We start from the raw sequence: 25,248 nt of genomic DNA on the forward strand, positions 1-25,248 counted from the left end.
ATTTTATGTATACCTAGAAAAATGCAAAATTTACCCCGTCGAAAATAAGTTAAATAACTACCCCGTGGAGTTGACCAAAGTTGCAACATATAAATGGAATTAATTTCAAATGTATTCATTTCACAATATCCAAAAGTTGCAACCCAACGGACTGGTAGAAGAGAAGCATGAACCACACAAGCGGGTGGATGCTTAGTTCAGATCTTCGGTTCTTATTGGTGTCCATCTCCTACTTAAACATGTAGGTTAGTAATACGTATCCTTGATTAAACTTAAGATAATGTCTGATGGAAGTAAAATTAATACATGAGGCAGACTCCCTCACCGTTACAGATTCTAAGAAGTTTAAAAAAGACCCAAGAAATAAGCTGAAGCTGGAAACTTTGACTAATACAGAAATGATAAGCCGTCAACAAAACAAAATCACGGAATCAGACCACGGGTTAACAGATTAATTCACTCAGCTGGAGTTTTCCTGTTCGGCTCAAAAACAGTCTTGATAAGCGACTCCTTAATCGACAACAACTCCGGAAACTCTTTCTTCAACTTGGAGGCATCCATCTCGTTGTTACTTCTAGGAGCAACTATGACCTTGGCTTGCTCTTCTAGTGTGAAGTTGGTCCACTTAAATTCAGGATCAATGTATTTCTTGTACATCTCCAAAATTTCATTGTGGCTAACAACGCCAGGATTTGTGAAGTTCCATATGCCTCTAAGATTTCGTTTTGCCATTTCGATTGAAATCGGAAGAAGCTCATCCAAGATTGTCATACTGTTGGGAATGTTAACGACCTTATTGTAGCGGGAAATCTTAGTGATGAAATTGCGTGGGTTGTTCAGGTCTGCAGATATTGGCATCCGAACTCTGAGCGTGCAGACATTGTCATATTCTTTCAAGAGCTCCTCCACCTGATTAGTATACATAGGGAAAAGATTAGTAGCCATACTGACGCATGTTGCTTGCTTTTTGTCAATATTTATCTAATAAATACATGCACATCATAATTCGATTAAGATATTCGAAGGGAGAAGGCAGAAAAGTACCATGGCCTTGGTCTTTGAATAGAAGGAACCAATGAAGTTGGGCGTGTCTTCCTCCTTAAACCCAATGCCAGAACCTTCAGGGTGTGAATCATTGTATTCAAATATACACCCTGTGGCAAAATTCATCATCAGTAGACCATGCTCTCTGCATAAATCCGCCAAGTTCAGAGTACCAGCAACATTGGTACGGATAGTTTCAGTCTTGTGAGTTTCACACCAATCAACATTGGGTCGTCCAGTTACGCCAGCAGCATTAAAAACATGTGTTGGCTTCACAGCAAGGATGTCTGCCAAAAGCTGTGTGCGATCCTGCAGACGCCCTTTCCCATATTCGTATGGAATACCCTGTTTTTCACACAATTTTCCAAGCAACCCACCAATCCACCCCGTCCTACCATAGATCAAAAATTTGAGGGATGGTTTTTGTGGTGAAGGGCTGCTTTTGGAAGCTGGCACCAACATATTCACCTGGTTAGAATTTTCAGCAAACTCGGATTTTCCAGATTCGTAATTCTCAGCTTCGCTGAAATGCCTTTCTATTCCACCAGTCATCATCAGCATTCTAGGATGAGGAAGGAGGGCACCAGACACATCACCCCACCAATCAGGATTGCTAGTGTACCACTCCATGGTCTTTTTTAAACCATCTTCCCATGCGGTCCTTTCAAACCAACCCAAATTCTTCAGCTTCTGGTCATCAAGGAAGTATCTCTGATCATTAAATGGCCTATTTTCCACAAACTGAATACTCTTGTCCGGATCCATGTTAAATAGATTGCATACATCTCTGGCAACATCAGTGACTCTTCTCTCCTTCTTAGTTCCTATGTTGTAAACATGACCAACTTCACCTTTGTGAAGAATGACTTCAAATGCCTCGGCAACATCCTCACAGTAAAGATAACTTCGCACATTTGAACCATCACCATGAATTGGGAGAGTTTTACCCTTCATGGCTAGAAGTATAAACTTGGGGATCAACTTTTCCGGAAATTGATTCGGACCATAAACGTTGTTCCCACGAGTGGTAATCACGGGCAAGCCGTAAGACCTACCGTAAGCCATAACAAGCATTTCAGCCCCAGCTTTTGTTGCTGAGTATGGGTTTGTTGGCAGGAGTTGTGAGGCCTCGTGATTTCCAACAACGGCATCTTCATCAGTCTCCCCATACACCTCATCTGTGCTAACATGGATGAACCTCCTGATCTGTTTAGTAACTTTGCATGCCTCCAATAGAACATGGGTACCATAAATGTTGTTTTTGGTGAACTCGAAACTGTTGCCAAAAGAATTATCAACATGGGTCTGGGCTGCAAAGTGCATTATAGTATCAATTTTCTCGGCAACGAGAAGGTAGTTGACAAGGTCAGCACTCCCAATGTCACCCTTGACAAACTTGAAGTTGGGAGATGATTTGGAGGGAAGAAGATTTTTGAGATTGGAACAGTAGTCAAGTTTGTCGAGGACAACGATCTTGTACTCGGGGTAGTTTCGGATAAGCCTATTGGCCACATGAGATGCAATGAATCCAGCGGCCCCAGTAATTAGGATATTCTTGGGCGTGAACGTCGACATTGTAGCTTTATATCTGCTAGGGAGCAGATCCTCTGTTTAAGAAACAATCATCATTAACTTAAAGCTAAAAATTCAGCTTATTTCCACAACACAATTAAAGAAACAGTGAAATAAAGCAAAAGTATTTTCCTTTTTTACGGTGGATTTTACCAGTGAATATACTACACATTTAAACACGGATGGCAAGAATTTAAGAGAGAACCAGTACTTCACTAAAGCAATATCGTGCCTTCAAATTTATTTTTAATAACATCATCTCCTCACAATCCCAAATCGAACATAACTGCAGGATAAAACTTATACCTTGCTCTAGAATCGAATTATTAAACAAAAAATCTCACGATTGAACATGTACACCAAGCAAGAAAATCATTTAGAAGAAAAAAAGAAAGGCAATGCTCGAGCATAAAGCCTGGCCAGGAATTTAGTCTGAGGACAATCCACATTATTAGGAGTGAAACATATTTTCAGAGAAAAAAAATCATGCATAAAAATCGAAACTATTTCATGGATCGACATTGCTCCAGCAAATAATCTAACCAGCCAAAATAATATAATAAAAAAACAATTAAAACGGCGCGAACGCATTCAAAGCTTTGCCATCAATCCCATTATTCAGCTTCCACGAACCTACACGTACAAACACTACGTCGCACGTACACAAACCAAACGGCAACAGTAACAGAGATTCACACAGTTATCACACACACACGCGCACGTACAGATCTGGATGGACCGCAGCAATGACATTATACCATCAATAATCACATATCCAAAAAATTCACACAGATCTAGCATAAAAACAATGAGATCCTCGAATTAACTCACATTTTTTCCCCTCAATTATCAGGATCGGGATCCACCAATGCAGCTCCAAATATGTAGATGAAAATCGAGAATAAATGGATAATAAATAAATAAAAAAAAGAGGAAGGAATTTGGAGAGAAGGGCAAATAATTGATGAAACAAGAAAGAAAGAGAGGCAAGTGAGGAGACTAGGAGAGTACGCATCGTGCTTCTCTATTTATACTGCACAAACACGCGTCCTCCATTTCGTTAAATGAGAAATTGAGCTCAAAAACTAACAACTAACAAGAGTTCTTGTCACATGTAAATTCCGTGATACCAACTTTAATTCGATCTGATTTATAAAAAAAATTTTTTAAGAAATACTTGAATTCGAGTTCAATTTATTTTTCCGTTTTCATACATATTTAAATTATTATGTATTTTTATTAGAGTTTATAAATCATAAAATTTATTCAAGAAATAACAACTCCAATTCTTCATCATGGTAATACACGAGAAAAATTTATACTAATAATCTTGAGGAAAAAGAATAATTTGATTAACAAACGAGCTGTATGTATAGTTAAAAACATAGTATTATATTCACTCCGAATAAATACATTTAATTCTAGATATTTTATTGCGAATTTATGGGTTATTTAAAGCTAGACATTAATTAAATATAGAAAAGTCTATGCCCAAAAAAAAAGGAAATAGAAAGTCTTTTAGAGATATTTCAAAAATATTTATATATTAATAATTGCAAAGAATATTTAATTTACAAACTACTTACAACATTTATAAATTACAATAAATTACGAGGATTTAGCCTCGATTGTAATAATTTTTTTTAATTCAAATAAAAAAAAGAAATTGAATTTATGTAAAGTAGTATTATTTTAAATACTTCACAACTATTAAATACAATTTTCGAACATTTTATTTGCTAAAAGTTTGGAAATACATAAATAATACTACCTAAATAGTACTATAATTAGTATAAATAAATAAATAAGGGGTATGTGGGTCAAAATACGACTAAAGAAGCTATTTTAATATTTTTAATTAAGTTTGTTTAATTATTGACCAAGGCACGTGATTATTGCCTTTGTCCCAGTATTATAAAATATATTTAGTTTATAATATTTACCCTCTCAAATCTCGAAGCAATTAAAATAATGAGTACATTTGTTGTTGATTCATAAAATAATGAGTAGGTTTATTGTGAGACGGTCTCACTAATCAATATCTGTGAGACGGATCAACCCTACCAATATTCACAATAAAAATTAATACTCTTTGCATAAAATGTAATATTTTTTTCATTGATGACCCAAATAAGAGATCTGTCTCACAAAATACGATCCGTGAGACCGTCTCATACAAATTTTTACCTAAAATAATATACTTGCATTACATAAATCATCAGTATATACAAGAGAAACTAAATTAAGACGTCTTCTTACCTTAACACACGCATTTAAACAGAACGAGATAGATAAAAATGAAAAACCAAAATACAAGAGAAACTAAATTAAGACGTCTTCTGTATATATCATCCGTAACTAAAATATCTAAAACATATAAATATACCGTACAAGATCGATAAAGTACTAAATACTAGTGTGGATAAAAGTGATCCTTGCAAGTATGATATGCATAATAAAATAAAATTTAAAGTGAACTATATATTAAGTGANGATAATGTAATATGCATTTGTATAATTATAAATATTAACTTTACATATATTTTGTTATATGTCATTGTGTATATTAGATGAGAAACATACTAATAGGTCAATTAATATCTTTTTGAGTAGGTCTCTTGTGAGACGGTGTCACAAATCTTTATATGTGAGACAAGTCAACGTACCAATATTCACAATAAAAAGTAATACTGTTAACATAAAAAGTAATATTTTTTTATTGATGACCCAAATAAGATATCTGTATCACAAAATATGATCCGTGATATCGTCTCACACAAATTTTTACTTACTTTTTTTTCATAATAGATTATTAATTTGGTTGTAAATTAAAATAAATTATATTATTTTTTTTAATAAAAATTAAATCATTAGAAATAGCTATTTTGAAAAATAATAAACGTAGCACGGAATCTAATTTATGTTGCTAAGAAGAACAAACTCACCTCAAAATTCCCGAAACTAGTAAGCATAGTTTTGATTCCTGAATTAGGGTTGTTGGATTTTGTAATTTGTTCAATTAAGGGGAATTTCCATCTGAAGTCTTTTGCCACACAACAAAACGTGTAAGCATTTTTGTTGCCTTTTCATCAGTTCGAATGCCGTAGCAGCGATTCGTATATCTCTTGCTCGTTGATGATATATGAATTTTCGATCTAATTTTTTAAAATTGAATATGTCTGCTTTCTCTCTAATTTTGTAAATTAAATGTGAATTACTTCATCATTTGTGCTTTCTCTCCAATTTTGTGAATTAAATATATATTGCGAGCTGTATTAAATGCTTGGTATGCTACTGTGGGATTTAGATAGGTACTCTGAAGTGTTAGATTTATTTTTTAATTCAATTTCAAGATCTGAACAGTTACTACGGGTGAAGAAGATATTAAGTTCTTGTGACATGAATCGATTTGGGTTCATTTTCAATAATTTCTATTTCTTGATCAGCTTCACTGCATTGTTGTTGATCAAATTGCAAACATTTTAAGAAACATGCATATACTCTAGCATATAGTTACTTATTTACGGCTATGCCTAGTGAGTTCCATTTAAGAATTAGTGGATTATCTTTTCTTTTTTTTTTTTGGTTGAAATTTTGGTATTTGAGTTATTCAACTGATTAAACCCAGCATACATCAAGAATGTCGGCGAGAAATAGAGGACCTCCCCTTCCAGCTCAAGGAGGTGCACATGTTGGGCTGCCTCAGCCTCCACTGCAAGAATCTCCTTTTTCAAGAGGCCTTGGAGGAGTGCCACATCGTTCCCTACTCGAGGAAATGAGGGATTCTCATTATAGTTTAGGAGGAGGCCCCAGACAGCCCCCAACTCATCCTGTCATCATAAAGGAGAGGTTGGCAGCTCAACATGATGAAATCCAGGCTCTGCTAGTTGATAACCAAAGGTTCGCTGCAACGCATGTAGCGCTCAGGCAGGAATTAGAGGTTGCCCAGTATGAACTACAGCGTGATCATAATTTTGCTCGATCGCTGCATGCAGAGAATGAGTTACAGATGAGGGAATTTTATGAGAAATCTGTTAAGATGGAAAATGAACTTCATGCTGTTAACACCATGAGGGCTGAGCTTATGCAAGTGCATATGGATATGAAGGAGTTAACAGCTGTTAGGCAAGATCTTAACGCTCAGGTCCAAATGATGACTCAGGATTTGTCTAGAGTTACCTCAGATTTGCAGAAGATTCCAGCCATCAAGGCCGAAATTGAAGGCTTGAGGCATGAAATGGAGCAAACTAGGTGCGGTTTACTTAAAAGGTGTCCATATTTGTACCTATACTTTTATATGTGTGTGCTAGTAAAGTTGTGGTCCTCTCAGGGGTGCAATCGAGCATGAGAAGAAAGCATTTGCAGAAAGCTTTGAGCATGGTAAGGTGATGGAGAATAAGTTAATATCAATGGCAAGAGAGATGGAAAAACTTCGAGCTGAGTTGGCTAATGCAGAAAAAAGAGCGCATGCTGCCGCTGTTGGGAATCCAGGTATTGGTTTTCTTAAAGAAATTGGGAGATCCATTGGTGAATATTTCTTTATATTTTGTATGTATCGTACTTTCCCCTTTATTAATTGTGAATTGAATCTTGTTTCATAACAATGAAGAAATTACATTCTTTCAAGTTTGTAGTTCTCATTTTCGCGGGAGTCAGATATATTGGCTTGTTCAGTTGCAATTTTTGGTTCACTGTTTGAAGGTAAAATCTCTGGAAAGAATAAGAGGCCGTTTGTTGAGTTTAGTTGCTCCTTTTAACAAGTTGTAAGATGTTTAGGAACTTATAAGATATCTTTAACTGCCTCTAATTTTTTTAAGAGAAGATCGTATAAAATTTGAAAATAAGTTGCTAAGAGCTTATAAAATACTTTTTTGAAAAGTAAGTCATGCCTACTTATTTTAAAATCTTTTAAAAAGTAAGTCATGCCTACGTATATGAAATATTTTACCAATCACTACATGCTTAAATCATCTTATAATCTCTCATGACTTATTTCGTTCAAATGTTTTCAAAGTTCAATTATAAAATAAAATGTACAACAACAGCAACAAGACACGAGCCTTTATCCCAATAAGTGAGGTCGATGTATGGATCCTCTTACTCCATTGTGTTCCATCTCCTGTTATATCATCATCTATGTTTAAATGATACATATCGTGCTTAATCGTTATCATCCACAAATGTGCTTGGTTTGTTTTTGGTTCATATAGTGGTATTTACCTTTTTCAAGTGATTTTTCATTAAGAAAGATGGCTTAAAGTTGTTTTGAACTATGAACTTTAATCTGCAGGAGTAAGTTATAATGTGAATTACGGTAATCCTGAATTGGGATATCCAGGAAATCCTTATTCTGGGAGGTATAGCATGGTACCCGCAAATTCAATGCATCAGGCAAGTTCTTTGCTTATTATCTGGGCTGCTCCATTCTCTTTCTCCCTTATTTCCAATGCAAAGAAGAGTCTGGAGTGGACTCTTGGATATTTTCCTCCTTTGTGATAGATGATGTGCACCAAAAACAAAGCCTTGTAAATTTTTTCGGGGGTCAGTTTTTTTATGTTCACACAAATACTAGAAAACTTATCTTTGTCCTGTTTCAGGCACCTACTGGCACAGAAGGTTATCCCCAGTATGGAACTGGACCTGGTTCTTGGGGCCCCTATGATGCTCAGCGAGCTCAAGGCCCCTATGATGCTCAGAGAGCCCAAGGCCCTAGATAAATTGGTTTATGCCATGATGTATGTTTCGCTCAACTATTGTTAATAAGAATTTCTATTATTGCAGCATTGTCTTGTTAAACATAGAAATGTTAGGGGCAAATTTTTTTTGTCTCAGAGCCCGAGGCTAATGCTCCTTCAAATTTCTTCTATTTTTATCAGAATTTTGTGAGTTCAAGGGTAGCCTTGCCCTTGGTATATGTTTTTGCGTTAGTTATCAATAGATGGCAGAGCGCTCGATGGACAAGAATATTATTTATATCCTTAGTCCATATGCGAATATTATACCTTTATTTTATGTGTGTGCAAGGTGGCATAGCTTGTAGAAATCTTGCTCTAGGGTACGTAAGGCTCTTAGTTTCAGTCCGATCTTGTAATACGTATTTTGATGTAATGAATAAATTGTGGTAACAGCTTTTTTCTATATATTCTAATGATGGTATTTCACAATCAGATTGTTTTTATGATCATTTATTAGACTTAGCTGTGGAATTTTTAAATATTTGCTGGTTTTTTTCTTTGAGATAGTCTGCTTGAGGCTGTGACTTAGTTGTAACTTTAGGTGCTCAGCTGACTTGTTATTCTATTTTTTTTTATATATTTATCACGAAGAAAGTAGGTAGTTCTAATGTGTCAAACCTGAGACCTGCTCTCCGACGAGAGTCAGGGTGCCACTAATCTACTGAGGGTCTTGGCCCAGGTTGGTTTTATTCTATCCATTCTGCTGTTCTGATCAGAATTTTTTTGGGGCTTTTTTCTCTACGTTCTATTTGCTGTGAAATCAACTTATTTCAATTTACCTCCCGTTATGATTCATCTCTCGGTAGAAGTTTGTTCAATCGGTCTAGTAGATTCACCTTATTGTCTCCATCGTATGACATTCAAATCATGACTGATGGAATTTTCAGGTCGTTGGAAGAGCTTATGCGAGTAAAGACAGATATTGTTCTGTTGGTGGATTTAGCTTGGAATTATTGCTGTGGAAGCAGATTACGGGAGTTCATGTACTTCTGTGGAGGATTTAACATTTTCAAAACCTAACTATAATAATCGTGCTGTATCTTCAATGGATTTTAGCGCCAATTTTGAGGATCATTTCTAAGATGACATCCTTATTTTCAAGAGTTTGATATATGAGTTGTAGTCTTAATTCCAATGTGATATACTGCTTAAACACCTGGTCCAAAGCCAAATTGAAATCGAATATCAAGTAATCCAATTGTAGATTCATCGCGCTGACCAAATTTTTAGAATACTCGGCTATCAGGCTTAACTTAGTAACAAATCGACAATAAAACAATAGTTTCTACATGTAAACCAAACTCACCCGTGCCATGACAATCATGGATGAATCAAACTAACCATCGGCCACCATCCGACAGTCTTAACAGCGTTATTGACTTAAAAAATGCTGTACATTCATGAGGACTCCCTCATTCACTACGAGATCATTTTTTTTTAAAAAAAACTAAGTTAATCCAATCTCGACAGCCACACCAATCTTTCGTTGAGAAGCAGCTTCATTCACAACAAACCGGGTTTGGGCTTTTAACAAATCTGTCGCAACAGGAATTTGACTAATCAAGGTGCCAACTTTCGCTTGTGGCTGGAGATACGGGTTGCTGTTCATTTCATTGTTCATCCCGGGTTTTAACTTAGCTGGATTGTATTCTTGAGATTGTGCTTGACAATTGATGTCAATGCTCATCCCATTTACAAATTTAACTGGCATATGTTGCTGCTTGACTTGGGATGCTTCCATCTCGGCTTCAATTGTACACTTGTCTTGAGTCTTCCCAGAGCTAGTCCTAAGAATGTGATGAGGAGATATTGATTGAGGAAGGACCCTTCCACCATAGTAATCATTCCCGTGGCCACCGTTCTCATATGGTAAAACTGGCCCCATAACTCTTGGTTGGTTGGCTACAAAGAAGACAAAAAGGAGATTTGAGTAATTATTTTGAGGCTAGCAGACAAATATAGTAATAGTTTCACATAGCAGGTAATAGGAATGAGTACATTAGGGGGTAAAACTTCAGAGCTGTTGTAAGGAAAAGCATGTTTTAGTACCAATTAATTTCCGATTCATATAACTAGTCATAGGATAGTGGGGCCTTTTTTCAGTTTTTTTTTTTCAAAAAACCTTCAATACAAATATTTCACAAACCAATATAATAATAAGAGGAAAATGCAAGGTAAAAAAACAGTCAATACCATTAGGTACTCGTGGTGGTGGTGGTCGCAAAATGCTTGATATATTTCCAGAATTGGAATCTGGAACCCTGAGTCCTCCGGACATAGCCCCAGTAGTTTTCCGATGGTCAAATGTGGACATGGTTGGCTGTGGCCTGGGAGGAATTGTGCTTGTGTTGACAGTAGATCTGCATGAAATGAAAAAGGCAAGAGACTGTTAAGTTAAAGACAAATACATGCATGACCAAAAAACTTATAAATGGACTTCAGAAACCTGGTTTTCATGCATGCATGACCAAAAAACTTATAAATGGACTTCAGAAACCTGGTTTGCATGCATGCATGACCAAAAAACTTATAAATGGACTTCAGAAACCTGGTTTCCTTGCTTGAAACCAACTAAAAAAAACCCTACCCTGGCAGGCAAGACAACATGAGAAAATGGATTGGGGAAGTAAAAATTTATAGAGCAAATGCTATAAATCATTTGAGTGAAGAATAACAAGGAGAAAGGGGACGAGTCAGGAAAAAAGATTTTAAAAAAACAGCTGTCTGTTCAAAGATAGGCCTTTTCACCAACTTCAACCTGCAACTATTTTCAGCAGTGACTTCATACGACATGCTGCACATAAATTTCACGAATAATTAACATTTTTTCGATATTATTTTGTTTCATCAACTTCCGAGAAAATTATCTCCATCTTTTTCATCAACTAGGAGAAAAATAATGAAACGGATGCAGCATCGGATTAAAAACTCACCTTGGAAGAGAATCGTGCTTTCTCTCAGGAGGAATCACAGGCCCACCTTTTCCAAAATTTTCCTCGAGATATGCAAATTGCATCTTGAAATGACCAATAGCACTATATAACAGAAAGAACAGATGACAAAGTGCTCTTTGTCAATAGCCAGACAGGTATCACCTCAATAGGTTCAAGTGAGAATTAGATACCTAGGATAGAGAAAACTCATGCCACCATTTCCTGCCATGTAGTCCTTCAGTAACTGAGGGTGGTACTCCAATATCTCCCGAAATATTAATTCCCTGATGTCCTCCTTTGTTACTCGTCGTCTCTCAAACTCAAATTCCATCTTTAAGATTGGCTGACAACAAGGTTCCCTCTCAATTTTGGCGAGTCCCCTGAAGTATGGATCAGCCAATGCCTAATAAACACATACACCAAACTCACTTCAGGATATGCTTAAAGTAACATCAAGAATATGATAGAATGAAAATATATATTTACAAGGAATATTTACCTCTTCAGCACTTGGGCGATCCTTTGGGTCAAATGCTAACAACCTTTTCAACAATTTGAGAGCTGAAGGATCTGCATTTGGAAACTTATTGGTGAAAGGCACTGGGTACTTTTTCTTCACATCTGATAAATATTTCCTTGCCTTCTCATCGCGTACCTGCATCCAGGATTAAATATTTGCTTCCTGTTTTGAAAAAATACAAAGAATAAAATATCACAATAAGAGGGTGAAATCCCATACTCCAGAAATTGTATCTGCTGATGGTGTCCCAAGAAAATCAGTAATCAAATCCAGCTGATGCACAACACTTTTACCAGGAAACAATGGCTTTCCTGTCAAGACTTCGGCAAAGATGCATCCAATACTCCAAATATCAATAGCAGGTGTATACTGCGAGAAATATGTAAAAAAGCGTGAGCATGAATCACGAAATCAATAAATCCTCCAAGAAAAAGATGTGACCCGACTCAATTACCTCAGAGCACAGAAATTTCAACTTCCGTGAGAGTTCAATAGTCCTCCCTGAACAAAATTATTTTAATCTACAATTACTACAGCGTTGATGCACTCTAAATACATGCACTCGGTACTAAAATAAACAAGTCACGTGCTACCACAGCCAGAAAAAGTCCCTTAAACAATGCGTGAAACCACAATTCCGGCTACACCTTAGAGTCCCACAGTCCACAGACTTATGCTTGGTCCAACAAGGAGGGAAAGCTAAGAAACAAGGGTATGCAGACAACATGTAAATGCATATATACTTTTTGAACACCCGATAATGAAAAAAAGTGGAGCCAGAAATGTCACGTACATGCAAAAACCCAATTGAAGAAAATCTTACAATATTTTAAAGGGTCACATGGCCCACATCAATATGATTACACAATCAGACAATGTTACATAAAAGAAATAAAGAAGTATTGATTGCTAGAATACCACTTAACATTGATTTGGAACCATGTGTTCAAATCAAAATTGATAAAGGAACAATACGAAGGCATGGCACACATCATTACCTTGGAGAAGAAAGATCCACATAACTCGGGAGCTCTATACCATCTTGTAGCAATATAATCCTGCAACATGGTACAATTCATGAAGAAAATGATCGGCTGTCAAAATACACTTCAGCTATAAACGAGGAAACAAAAAAACTGAAATCAAGCTGTATGAAGTACAATGTACCGTCCAAAAAATTGTTGTCGGGGTGTCATTGAAAGCCACTCTTGCCAGTCCAAAATCACAAATTTTGAGTTTGCAGTTGGCATTTGCTAATATATTCTTTGGTTTTAGATCTCTGTGATACACATTAGCTGAACCATATGGTGTTAAAAATAAAGAACCATTTCACCACCCACATTCAAATTAAAGATTCAGTGATCAAGAAATGATCAATACAAGCAACCAAGTATGATATGTGCATAACATCGTTGGACAAAGGATTATTAGGAGTATCATCAAAGTTCTAATTGAGTGTAATCCAACAATCATATAAGCAAAGCCTAATATAGCATCACCTGTATGCATATATTTCAGCGCGCGGAGCATCTGATAAAGAAAAAATCGGTGATGCTCATGTGTCAAGTCATCATTAGCTTTAATAACTTGATGAAGGTCAGACTCCATAAGCTCAAAAACAACATAAATGTCTCTAAAGTCCCGCCTAGATGGTGGTAGCATGATCCGTTTAATTTCGACAATATCAGGATGACGCAAAAGCCGAAGCAACTTAATTTCACGTAAAATCCGAATAGCATCAGATATATGCTCAAAAATATTTGTTATTTTCTTTATCGCCACTTTTTCCCCAGTGTGCGTGTCAATGGCTGCACAAACAACACCGTAACTTCCCTTTCCAACTATTTCCAGAATTTTGTATCTGTTGGCTTCTCCATACTCGGTAAATAATTCAATCTCTTTAGAAATCTGTAAAATAATCACCAATGCATGAGAAAACCATAAACCAGTAAAATCAAGATTCCAGATTAGACTCCAGTCAAAGTAAATTAGCATCAATGTAAATTTAGGGCAATGAACAACATAGTATATCTGAGTATGGACAAAGTAGCAAGACTCATACAAGAGGCAACGACCTCTTTTCTTTCCCTTATTTGGTTCAAAAAGGTCAACACAAATATAATCTATATTCTCGTTTGCAATCTAAAAAAATAAAATGGGTATGTACATAAAGCTAAAAGACCCAGTGGCCAATCACATCGATTTGTACATCAAAATTTTAAATTTAAACTTGATAAAAGAACACATAGAAACTTCTGAAAGAGTCATCTTCCCCAAACGAAGATATATAAAATAGAAATAACAACACAAAATACTGAATGACAAACCTTCTTCTTCTGATCCTGTTGCTGCATACTTTCTCTTATTTCCCAAAAACTCCGCGAAATCACCAATATCACTTCGGAAGCGATAGATGAAACAAAGCAACGAATTCAAACAATCTATCGATAAATTAGTCACTGCAACGTGAAATCTCCACCGACTCCAACAAATTCACCACAATCAATACTCCGATTTCTTCTCGTCGCAGAAGATCCAAGAAAGTAGATTTAGGCGAAAACAGAGTGGGGTTAGGGTTTGGAGATCTGATGGTGGAGGAGAAGAGGATCGATGGGAGATTCGGTGAGCGGAAAGAGCTTTGTTCGGCACGCGTTTATTAAACGAGGAAATATTTGGGGCCTCGCGTGGTACGGATATTATTATAAAATTTATTATATCAAAAATATTTATATCATTTAAAATAACAGTTCAATAGATAGAAATTAGAAAACATTTTTATGTCTGTTAAATTGATTTTTTTTATTGATTAAAATTATTATTGATAAGATAATAATTAAATATTTTTCAAAAAATAAAAAAATTGTTATTTATTTGATGAATAAATTTTGATTAAAATTTTTAAATTTTTTAAAAGCATACTAAAAAATATTTATATTCAAATTTCTAATTAAGATACACAAAAATAATCACAAGCCGAAGATTTTAAAGGGGACCAAATATACATTAGTCGGTTGTTATCATAATTAAAATAAAAAAATATTTAATTTATATACATGATTTTTTTTTATAACTTATGACAATAAGTTTTGCCCAAAATATATGAACTACCAGCTTAATATTAAATATATATTTTTTCAAATTCCGTACTTGATCGATTATATGATTTTGTTTGAGTAACTTATTTCCCATGGCCTCTATGATTTTCCATGTGTCAGAAGAATCAAAATATACTACTTTCCCTGTAAAAAATTCTGCCAAATATCTATGCATGTCGAAGTTGATCTCTTGTCTTCTAACGAAAAAAGTATTATGTGTGACATGAATTGAGACTATCTGTATTAACTATGATCGAAACATAATATTTCAACTTCTCATTAAAATATTAAATTTTAGTTGATTACGAGTTGTAACCAAAACATGCCTTATCATCAAGGTTGGTGAAAAATCTTTAATCAAAATATTTCTTTGGGTTCACTCTCTACCCACAAAATTGTGTTACTATGTCATACAAAATGTGATACACTTCATGTGGAAATGTGGTACTAAAAAAATACCCAAGAACTGAACACAAAAAAAATCAACGGCTGAGAACTGAAGAACAATACCCGTATCATCAATGTCAAAATTATGACCACGTCAACATTAATTATTGTACGCAGAACAAAGAGCTTTCACTTCACAATCTAGGATGAGGTCTGCCAATCACTTACGGCACGATAACAACAGTATTATGTATGGTGTCGTGTGGATGATTCGTGTGTCTCGATTATATTAAGACACACATATATACTCATTGTCTATTCAATCAGTAATTTAAATTAACTAGTGAGATGATCATGCAACCACCGGCGGAGTCATGTGTTGTTCCGTCCGAACGGTAGTCCAGGTGACTTGTTTTTTTCCGATATTTTTTATACATAAAATTTTGTCTTATTTTCCGTTAGACCGGTGTTACATTTGTCAATATTAGATCAATCATGATTTAAAAAATTCTAGTCTAGGTAGAAATAAAAACTTGGCTCCGTCACTGCATGCAACAAATGTTTTTTTTTTTTACGTTAAGTTGATGTTGTAATAATGTTGAGATCATCGAATTTTAATTGAGATAGATATTGATTATTCGATAAATTAATATTTCATTATTTTACGGAGTGTTTTTTTGATTCAACAAACATAAATTTAATATGTAAAATACCATTAATTTTCATTGAACTAATATGAAAAATAAAATTTGTTGCGTACGTATATAATATTTATAAAAATAAATTTGTGAGATTAATTGTTTGTAATCATTAAATAATATTATATTGTATTGATTAATTGAATAAAATTAATTGTTTAATGTGAATAAAAAGTACTTTTAGAATCAATTACACGAAAGAAAGCACTCATGACAACAATAATACTTCATAATTTTGTTTTTTGTTGTAGTTCGAGAACCAATACCAACGCTTTTGGATGTAATGTAATGAAAAAGGTAAGAGAAGAATCAACTAAATTCAAATTTTTTAAAAAAACAAACAACATTGGAATCATATTTAGCTAAATTGTGCTAGTTATATTTTAATTTTGAAGATCTGTTAATTTATGATATGGAGGGGATTATAGATTTACACAAAAACTCTTGTGAGACGGTCTCACGGATCAATTTCGTGAGTCGAATATCTTATTTGGGTCATCCATGAAAAAATATTACTTTTTATGCTAAGAATATTTACTTTTTATTGTGAATATCGTTAGGGTTGATCCGTCTCACAAGAGACTTGCTCATAAATTTAAATAAGGGTATTCCGAAAAAAATTACTTATTACTTTATCAAAATTATCAGTTTAGCAAACTGGACCAAACGGAGGCCGGAATAAATAGTATCTAAGAAATGTTATTAATTTATAGAGGTTTTACTGTAGTTGATATTAATATTTTTCGATCATTAATTAAAATTTATCTTCGCTAAATTTCTTCTGTTATATTTGACCTTTAAAATTTTAGTTCCAGATAAAAGAAAAAAGGAAAATTAAATCATCTATTGTTTCATGAAAACAAACACGATTATGAACACACTGATTTTAGAGCGAGGTGGGCAGAAAGTGGTTTGGAAGGGAGATTGAGTATCTCAATTTCAAACTCATTAAAATCGGACTTGTTTTAAAAACTAACTTGAAGTTCTGTACTTGAAGAAGCATAGGATTAATCTCCACTTTTGCATATATCAGTTTACTGGCACTTTCGATACTCGGATTTGATCAGTATTTAGTTGATCTAAAGGACTTATCAGAGAGAACAAAGTTAAGCCTGTGCAAATCAAGTTGAAATGGCTAATGTTGGATGATCTATTGTGTAAATTCCTTTTTGTGATGATGAAGTCCGTTTAAATTCTAGTTATAGAATCAATTGTTTGGAGTCTAATTGTGAACCCAATTTGATGCTGATGAAGCAGCACTTCTAATTTGATTCTAGGGAAGAATTTTTACAGATATCTAATCTTTTAAAAAAAAAAATTTCCGTATGAACGACATAATATCGTTGTTGTACAGATATATAGGTATACCGAAAATATTCGGTATAATCGATATGCTATCAAGATTTTGATATATTTTACGATATGAATATAATGTTTCTAAATCGAATTTTTCGATACGATATATGATATATTGAACTACCCCTATGGCAATCTATTGTCTTTCTTAACTGTCATTCCACTCCAATAATTATTTATAGTTACTATTATTTATTTCAATATTTTTTCTTAAATATCATGTATCTTTGTGTATTGTTTGATATAATTTATAAAATAAATATATATTGTTCAACCAAATATTAATAAATACTATATAATAAATAAAGTTGTGAGACAGATATTTATTCATGAGACGGGTTAACTGTGTCAATATGTACAATAAAAGTAATACTTTTCGGATAAGCAATAAATTTTTTTTCGTGGGTGACCCAAATAGAATATTTGTCTCACAAAATTGACTCGTAAAAGTATCTCAAATGAATTTTCATGATAAATAATAACGCTATATAAACATCTTATATCTATCAATTATTTAGCACTCATATTAAACGGACATATCTTTTCGTCATCCCATAAGTTGACATATCAATATAAAATTTGATCATTTAATAATTAAAACATCCAACCAGTTAATTTTATTTTAATTTTAAAAAACATAGAATAAAATATTAAGACTAATATACTTCTCGGTTATTTGAATATTCAAATTTATTTTAAACAGTTTACCCCTAAAAACCTATTATTTTTTTCTAATAAAAAGTAATTTTAACTTTAATTTAAAAATGTTATTTTTCTTAAAATATGTTAAAATAAAAACAAAGATAACTTTTTTTCGTTTAAAAAAAGTACCACACGAAATGGGCTATTATATTATAAAATATAAACTTTAAATTTATGTGGGATTTTTTTGCTCCACTCGAATATTGCTATATACGTGCACTATTGGAATGTTTATGTGGGTTTTTTTGCTCCATTCGAACATTGCCATATATGTGCACTATTGGAATTTTTTGAACCTCAACTTCTCTTCCCGGTTCGAAGAGAGAAGCTTATCAACTCAACCTCTCCACACTTTTGGTTATTTTACAGGGTTATATCCAAAGATCCAATTTTTGTTTATATTTCGATTGGAGTTTTTTGATTCGGGGGTGTTTGTGCGATGAGAAGTTCTCAAGTGGGTTCTTGATTGTAGAGGAATATTGGGTACTTTTTTGTAGTTAAAATATTAGTTATATGATGCTGTCAATGACATGCCAAAGTCTTGAGCTCGCAAGAACAACTTTGGTTTTTGTGGTTTGTGGGTGCTCTTCAAATGCTTCTTTTGATCGTTTTTCTGTAAGAAATTGTGCCAAGGGCGTGCTGAGGAATGTCAAAAGAGGCTCCAAAGGTCGGAAATTGTCGTGTCACAGGCGTGACGTAGGGCAGCGTCGCGTGTTTTCGACTAAGACTTCAGAAATTTGTCTCAATGGTAATGAAAGTTTTTATCTTTTTATGATGTGCTAGAACGAGACTTTGTTTAGATGCTATGAGTTCTATTTCAAGCTTATTTCTGGTATTAAACCGCTACTGAAACTGGATTCTGGTCCGATGTCTTGTCCGACTTCGATTGAATAAAATCATTACATATATGAATTTAGACAATCCTCCTCTCTTGAGCTAGTTTTTAGGTTGAGTCAGGTCCAAGTTCTAATCTTAACATGATATCAGATTCCACCGATATATGTTGGACTGTCTATAGACTATAATTGGGTCACCTGCTCTGCCCATAGTCATTGTAAACTCACGCTCCAAATGTTCATTTTTGGGCGTGAGGGATGTGTGTTAGTTGTTCCATATCGGTTGAATAATATACTTGAGAGTTGCAAATATGGACTTGGATAATTCTCCACCCTTAAGCTAGCTTTTGAGGTTAAGTTAGGTCCAAGTTCCAATCTTAAAAACATACTATCCGAGCCAAGGTTCCATCGATATATGTTGGACTGCCTATAGTTGGACACTCGTTCTGCTCATAGTCGGGTCATTTGTAAATTTCACACTCCAGATGTTCATTTCTGGGCTTGAAGAGGTGTGTTAGTTGTCACACATCGGTTGAATAAAATACCTGTTAGTTACATATATGGACTTATACAATCTTCCCCTTGAGCTAGCTTTTGGGGTTGAATTAGGTCCAAATTCCAATCTTAACTGACATTTTAAAGTTTGAATCATGGGCTGTTTTGTGCCATTGCAGGAATTTCATCTGGTCTCCCACTGGTGCAGGATTTGACTGAAGAGCTAACGAGCCGTTCTTCGATAGCTGATTCGTTTGAAGTTGTAGCAGATGATTTACTGACACTTAACAAAAATCTCCAATCAGTAAGTTTGATATTAGTATGCATTGCAAAAGTATGTTCATAATGGGCAAAACGGAAGAGAAACTACATTTATCAAGAGATTGTCAAGTCCATGTGTCACTGGACAGGACATGGCAGATCGTATTAAAGTTAATAATCATTTTTTCCTAAAACAATCATTGCCTTCAAATTATATTTCACACGAATTTTTCCTTAGTATGTAGCTTTCAAAGTAAACTGCTATCCCCCTCACTAAATCTGTGGTTGTTTATTTTCATTGATTTATTTTTTCTTCATTACGATTTTCTATATATTCAGTCAGTATGTCTGATATCCTCCAGGCCACTAGTTTTAACTTGTTTGGTCATACGAAGTCCTTCACCAATTGGCTCCGTAAAAAGTGTTAAAAAAAATTTAGACGCAGTTCAGCATTTGACTATGCATGTTGGAGAATAAAAGTAAATCTTAAATTTTATTCAAAAACTCATTAAGAGTCATTGTTAGATCGTTGGTGCAGAAAACCCAGTTTTGATGTCTGCTGCTGAGCAAATCTTTGGAGCTGGGGGCAAAAGGATGCGACCGGCTTTAAGTTTCCTAGTTTCTAGAGCAACTGCGGAGATCGCTGGCTTAAAGTAAGCTCTATCCTGTTATCTAATGTACTTGTATCAAAAGTCAGAATTTAAGCCATTTATATGTATGATATGGGTGGCCGTAATGGTTTCAGGGAACTCACGAAAGAACATAGAAGGTTGGCAGAAATAATTGAAATGATCCACACTGCAAGTTTGATACATGATGATGTGTTAGATGATAGTGACTTGCGGAGAGGTTAGCTTCCTACTTTTGACCTTATGAAGACTATACGGAGTCTATTTTAGAAAGTTGAATATCTAGAATCATTGTATTTGTTTATCTTAATTAGCATTCTTAGGAATATATTTTAGAATCAGATTTGATAATTATTTTGGCCTCTGGAAATTGGTTCTTTTCAGTGTATATCTACCATTTTAAAATTCAATGGTCTACGTTTAACAATTTTGTACTATAAAGTATAAACGCCTTTTGCTTCGATACCTATACTGAAATTTTTGGCTGGCATGTTTGATATATCGATTCTTTTGCAGGAAAGGAAACGGTCCATCAAATATATGGTACGAGAATAGCTGTTCTGGCTGGGGATTTTATGTTTGCACAAGCGTCATGGTACCTGGCCAATCTTGAAAATCTTGATGTCATTAAGCTTATCAGTCAGGTAAGCTGGATTCCGCTCATGCATTAAAATGGTCAAAGATGCAAATTTTTGCAGATTATATCATATATAGACAAACCCAATGTTTAATCGGAAAACATCAGAAAAATGAAAATCTGATGAGTAGAATTCATTACATGAATCATTTTGTAGGTCATTAAAGACTTTGCAAGCGGTGAAATAAAGCAGGCCTCAAGTTTGTTTGACTGTGATGCTCGACTGGATGAATACTTAATAAAAAGTTACTATAAAACAGCATCCTTGATCGCTGCTAGCACTAAAGGAGCCGCCATTTTCAGTGGAGTTGACAGCGATATCACCGAACAGATGTATCAGTACGGTAAAAATTTAGGTCTATCGTTCCAAGTAGTCGATGATGTACTGGATTTTACTCAATCAGCCGAGCAACTTGGCAAGCCTGCTGGCAGTGATTTGGCCAAAGGAATCTTGACAGCTCCCGTAATATTTGGGTTGGAGAAAGAAAAGAAACTCAGGGATATGATCGAATCCGAGTTCAGTGAGATGGGTTCACTTGAAGAGGCCATATCTTTCGTCAAGAACTCTGGTGGTATCGAGAGGGCTCAGGAATTGGCTCGGGAAATAGCTGATCAAGCTGTTCGGAATCTTCAATGCCTTCCCCCGAGCCCCTTTAAATTTGCACTTGAACGAATGGTTAACTTTAACTTGGAACGGATACGATGATCATAGAATATGGTGTCATCTAATCGGTTCTTGGTTGATTCGACCACATACACTGGAGATGGTATTTTTCTTGTGGAAGTTCCATCATTGGAAGTAACTATTCCATCTGTATATTCATAGGTTACCCTTAAGCATATAGGAAACAATGAAATATGATTGGTGTTATGTATTTGTTCTTTGTGTCTTGAAGAACAAACTATACAATGACGAACTATGAATTATATTATTTCAAAATTATAATTTCCCTTTTATATGATTAACTATAGGAAATAAGATTAGCCTCCTCAAAAGAATAATGAAAACTAAACTTTAACTTACAAATTTATATTGATTTTCATTATTTTATTACTCGTACAATTGATGATGATATAATAATAATAATATTATTATTATTATTATTTTCTAGGGATAATATATTAAAACATCTTAATTATTTTCGGTGTTTCAGTCTCTAAAACGCTAGTACTATTCTTCATTTCATCAAAAAATATATTATTACGTTTGATTTTTTAATATTTTTGTTAGTGTTTCGAACCTTTTTTTTTCCGTATTTCATTCGAAGGCGTACGGACCTAGCATGCTGCCAACGTTGAATTTTACGGTGACGTGTTGCTGGTTGAGAAAAATGTCGCCTTTATGCTTTTGCTTTACTTGCCTTTGCTAGACTGTATGCACTATTTTCTGGATTAGTCATTTGATTGTTGGCTGCTCTGCTTTAGGGTTCAATCTTCGATTGTTATGGTGCTGATTTATTGTTTTAGGACGGGAATGAGAAATATCTTGCTGGACTTAACATCCGTCTGACCTCAATTCTATCTTTACGTCTAAGTATTTGGTGAATTTTGTCTTGACTGAATTTGCTATGAGCAAAATATTATACTCTGTGGTGAGCCACAAATTTTTATACCCGGATTATTTAGAATATTTTCGAGTGGAAAGCTTATAATTTTTATGTACATTTTATTACTGATGTGTGGTTCATGAGTTTTTGTTTTTGCTGGTTCAACCTTATATTGCAATGTTTTCTTCTTGTCATCTCAATATTTTTTATGAGTGTATGCTCTTAATTATTTTTTTTTTCTGCGGTGATTTTTTCATCCTCAAAATTGTGTACCTAGATAATTGAGTTTTTTTCAACCTTATCTGATGCACTATGAAAAACATTTACTCCCTTATGGATATTTGGTCCATATAATCATAATTTCAAGCAAAAAACTTGAATACTATCCAAACAATTTGAATTGATTCCACAAGAAGATTTAAGCAACTGAATGGAAGAAGTTGAATTTGTCCAACGGAATTTTTGTATCGTTTTACATGCATCGTATTATTCGGTTCAAATAATGTCAAAAAAGCGGAGAGTTTGTTTCTCTAAATCATTGAATTAAATGACACAAATTCGTAAGCAATAAAATAAAAAGCCCAATAATTCAAAATAGTCGGGTCAGACCCAGCTAAAGGCTAGGGGCTTCCTATAAAAGCCGGAGGGTTTAGGGTTCTTTGATTTTAACATTGCCTTTGAGAGAACATGACGCCGATATCAACTGTGGCGCTCGTGCTCCGTTGCCGGCAGAAAGCGATGGTCGGGGCCTTTCTCGATAGCAAATTGATTGTATGTATGTAACTCTTTTTTGCTCTGAGAAAGGTCTCACATTATTTTTCTTCGCTGATTTGATGAATCGTTTTTCTCCGTGGATTGGCCGATCCAATGGGTTCCCTCGACCGATATTGTTAACGAGAGAGCTCAATTTCACCCGGCCTAGATTTATTACTTTGTAAGAGGGCTTGTTCAAACTTCAAAGTTTCACACATTTCTTCTGTGTGTTTCTCACTTGGAAATTGCCCTATATTATATGTTAAAACCTCTTCTACGAATGGGTCCTTTCTGGTACTTCCACCATTTTGTGGCCCTAATTTCCTTTTTTTTAAAAGAAACGATTTTAGTCCACTATTTTTCAGAAAAAAGTTCTATAATCTGTGGGGGGATCTTTGTTCTTGATACGAGGTTTCATACCGATAACGTAGGGGGCTGTTTACAATTAGACTATCTTTGTTATATATAATCTATGATCAGATGTATTTTTCTTTTTGACAGACCTCTGAAACAGAAAGATTTCCAAGTGGGGTTAAAATTTTGAAGAACTCCAGCTGTCACATTCATGAAAACTAAGATAAAATTTTTTTTTGTTTCCATTCACAACATGAAACTCATAAGAGATGGTCGGCAAGGGATGTGCTCCTAATTACATCTCCTATAGGGTTTTAATAAACCATTGTTGTGGTGCTGGCCGTCTGGATTAGGCTTACCAACTTCTGCAGGATATGAAACAAGTACATTGGCCAAATTACTTCGTGGTAAGCTATTCTAAGGAGTTGATATTGAGCCTTCAATTAGTAGATGAAATTGGTAAATATGATTCAACACCCCTTGCTCCGGCTTACAAAATTTTGATTGATAGCTTCCAGAAGGCTTGAAGACTGGAAATTGCTTTTGAGCTACTTAAAGAGTTTAAATTATTTCCAATCTCTTCATCCACTGCCATGAATGTGTATTCTTCTTTAATTGCATTTGAGTTATACGCAGATATGATGGAAAGAGGAGAAATTCCTGAATTGGCCGTCTTTGTTGGTCTTGTCAAAGAACTTATAAAAACTGACAGATGGGCCGATGCACTTCTACTCTCAGATAGCTTGTGTTACATGGTATTTTTGTTCATCTGCTGTCTCTAATTATTTTCTCTTCGAGTCATTGCAATTTCTCTTTTGAGCTAAATATACTCGCACATTCAAATATATATCAGGGTTTGATTCAGTAGTTCATTTAAATTTACTGGCAATTAATCACTCGGTTTGACTTGGACATCACAAAATGTTTGTTGTGGAACGGAGAAAGTATTTTATTCTTGAGATGCCCTATTTGTTTTGTTTTAAACGTGTAACAAGGGAAATTAATGTCAATCAAGTCAAATGAAATTTATAAAAACTTGCACAAATTTATAGATTCACACTCTGCTCACATGGTAAAGTGGCGGATTACAAAATACCTGGACTAGTTCAAGGCTTCTATCAACTTTACCGGCCTTTCCAAAGCCATCTATCATGTAAGCCACAACATTTGGATTACGATCCTTTTCCTCCATCGTCAACATTAGTTTGTATGCCTCATCTGTCTTCCCGACTTTACAGAGACCATCGATCATCTCTGTGTATGTACAACATTGGGAGGACAGGAACATTCAAACATTTTTCCCAATACTTTTAAAGCAAGATCCAAACGTTTAGGCTCACAGTCATTGGCTATCATTGTCTCCAAAAGATTGCGGGCCTCTCCAACTCTATGTCATTGCAACCTAACAGCTCTATCCTATTTGCCTGCCGGCCCACAAAAAAAATTGACACCCAATTCCGAATTTGGAACATTTGTCAAAACATCAACCACTAAATTCTCATACATTTTCTCTCTAAACTGTCTTAAGAATTTCTGGGATTTCTCTCCCAACTGATCATTATAATTCTTTAAGGCAGATATTATCGAAAACGTGTCCTTTGAACACTTACGCGACTCAAAGTCTTCGAGTTTAGCTTCGGAAATGGAATGCCTTGAAAATGAAAAGTCCTGAGCTGAAAGACTTTGGGCCGGAT

At 34.7% G+C, this 25,248-nt stretch overlaps 4 protein-coding genes across 9 annotated transcripts; 2 read left to right on the forward strand and 2 right to left on the reverse strand.

Annotated features, from left to right (window-relative positions):
* Positions 1–99: 99 nt before the first annotated feature.
* Positions 100–3,661, reverse strand: LOC140964410 (trifunctional UDP-glucose 4,6-dehydratase/UDP-4-keto-6-deoxy-D-glucose 3,5-epimerase/UDP-4-keto-L-rhamnose-reductase RHM1). Of its 2 annotated transcripts, XM_073424175.1 has the most exons (3): positions 3,448–3,661; positions 1,045–2,649; positions 100–909 (listed from the first exon to the last, which is right to left on the reverse strand). In XM_073424175.1, the coding sequence occupies exons 2-3, from the start codon at positions 2,617–2,619 to the stop codon at positions 457–459; spliced, it is 2,028 nt and encodes a 675-aa protein (XP_073280276.1). In that variant the 5' UTR covers positions 2,620–2,649; positions 3,448–3,661; the 3' UTR covers positions 100–456. The 2 variants fall into 2 exon arrangements, with proteins under 2 accessions (XP_073280276.1, XP_073280275.1); XM_073424174.1 differs by lacking the exon at positions 3,448–3,661 and having other exon boundaries at positions 1,045–3,372.
* Positions 3,662–5,505: 1,844 nt separating this feature from the next.
* LOC140964444 (protein FLX-like 1) lies at positions 5,506–9,785 on the forward strand. 5 transcript variants are annotated; one of them, XM_073424246.1, is made up of 6 exons: positions 5,506–5,580; positions 6,245–6,867; positions 6,947–7,107; positions 7,907–8,007; positions 8,214–8,351; positions 9,239–9,785. In XM_073424246.1, exons 2-5 carry the CDS (start codon positions 6,257–6,259, stop codon positions 8,331–8,333), a joined length of 993 nt encoding a protein of 330 aa, XP_073280347.1. In that variant the 5' UTR covers positions 5,506–5,580; positions 6,245–6,256; the 3' UTR covers positions 8,334–8,351; positions 9,239–9,785. The 5 variants fall into 5 exon arrangements, 4 of the variants coding, with proteins under 4 accessions (XP_073280347.1, XP_073280349.1, XP_073280346.1 ...); XM_073424248.1 differs by having other exon boundaries at positions 5,512–5,580; positions 6,256–6,867; XR_012172886.1 differs by lacking the exon at positions 9,239–9,785 and adding an exon at positions 7,251–7,317 and having other exon boundaries at positions 5,545–5,681; positions 8,214–8,336.
* Positions 9,592–14,483, reverse strand: LOC140964442 (mitogen-activated protein kinase 15-like). The gene is made up of 10 exons (XM_073424243.1): positions 14,132–14,483; positions 13,304–13,712; positions 12,972–13,099; positions 12,803–12,862; positions 12,024–12,173; positions 11,784–11,939; positions 11,476–11,687; positions 11,285–11,386; positions 10,545–10,711; positions 9,592–10,253 (listed from the first exon to the last, which is right to left on the reverse strand). Exons 1-10 carry the CDS (start codon positions 14,156–14,158, stop codon positions 9,799–9,801), a joined length of 1,866 nt encoding a protein of 621 aa, XP_073280344.1. The 5' UTR covers positions 14,159–14,483; the 3' UTR covers positions 9,592–9,798.
* Positions 14,484–18,330: 3,847 nt separating this feature from the next.
* On the forward strand, positions 18,331–21,857 carry LOC140964443 (solanesyl diphosphate synthase 1, chloroplastic-like). The gene is made up of 6 exons (XM_073424244.1): positions 18,331–18,790; positions 19,553–19,677; positions 20,160–20,287; positions 20,380–20,483; positions 20,780–20,907; positions 21,058–21,857. The coding sequence occupies exons 1-6, from the start codon at positions 18,556–18,558 to the stop codon at positions 21,604–21,606; spliced, it is 1,269 nt and encodes a 422-aa protein (XP_073280345.1). The 5' UTR covers positions 18,331–18,555; the 3' UTR covers positions 21,607–21,857.
* Positions 21,858–25,248: the final 3,391 nt, after the last annotated feature.

Source organism: Primulina huaijiensis, chromosome 18, assembly GCF_012295235.1.
Source record: "Primulina huaijiensis isolate GDHJ02 chromosome 18, ASM1229523v2, whole genome shotgun sequence".
Taxonomy (NCBI): Eukaryota; Viridiplantae; Streptophyta; class Magnoliopsida; order Lamiales; family Gesneriaceae; genus Primulina; species Primulina huaijiensis.